General features: G+C 30.3%; 1 protein-coding gene across 1 annotated transcript in view; it reads right to left on the minus strand.

Annotated features, from left to right (window-relative positions):
- LOC107610412 overlaps nucleotides 1-752 on the minus strand; it is a 2,745-nt gene that overhangs the window by 817 nt on the left and 1,176 nt on the right. Inside the window, exon 2 of the mRNA XM_016312466.1 lies at nucleotides 95-274. Coding sequence (XP_016167952.1) covers nucleotides 95-274 — 180 coding nt within the window. The remainder of the gene's footprint in view (nucleotides 1-94; nucleotides 275-752) is intronic.

The following is a 752-nucleotide window of genomic DNA, read 5'->3' on the forward strand; positions in this document are numbered from 1 at the left end:
CAACAAACACATATATATACATACATTATTCTTGAAAAGTTAATTAATTAATCAAAATAAAATTAAATATTAGTATTATATAATATATATAGACCTGAACCACTCGATGTTTTTCATGAGAAGATGCAATGCAATGAATGCAAGAAGCTTTATGGTTGCAATCGAGGCAAAACATTTTGCAATCATTCTTAGCCTTTTCGGTATGAACATTGCACAAAGAGAAGAATGTTATGGATAGTAGATTCTCAAGCCATGCTGGTACATACAAGCATTCCTGTAACACATTCAAATTCAAATTGTAATTAACCATAATAATGTGAATAACCAATTATGTCATTTTAATTTTCTATTGGGAAGAGAGTACAGTACACTACCATTGCCGATGCTGATGATGATGATGATTTCATTGTACAGATGTAGTGATGATAATATAAAAGTTAAAAGTTCTATGAGGTCAGGCAGCGATAGTAATTAGTAGAAGAGAAAGTAAAGTTTATATATATATTTTAAAGAGCAGGGTTTTGATGTTCAAAAACTAAAATGGAAAAATAAAGAAGGAGTGGGGGGGAGGGGAATCATGGCAGTTCATATGAGAGGATGGTAGGTTAATTGGTTAAATGAGTTTTGGACCGTTAGATTTGATGATATTAAAGTTGTGTTTAGAAGGAAGATTGAGATCGAGTAATAAAAATTAGAAAGTAGAGATTTAATTAAGTTTTTGTGTTGTATTTAGTGTAAAGTATATAGGACTT

This window comes from Arachis ipaensis, chromosome B08 (assembly GCF_000816755.2).
Source record: "Arachis ipaensis cultivar K30076 chromosome B08, Araip1.1, whole genome shotgun sequence".
Classification (NCBI taxonomy): Eukaryota; Viridiplantae; Streptophyta; class Magnoliopsida; order Fabales; family Fabaceae; genus Arachis; species Arachis ipaensis.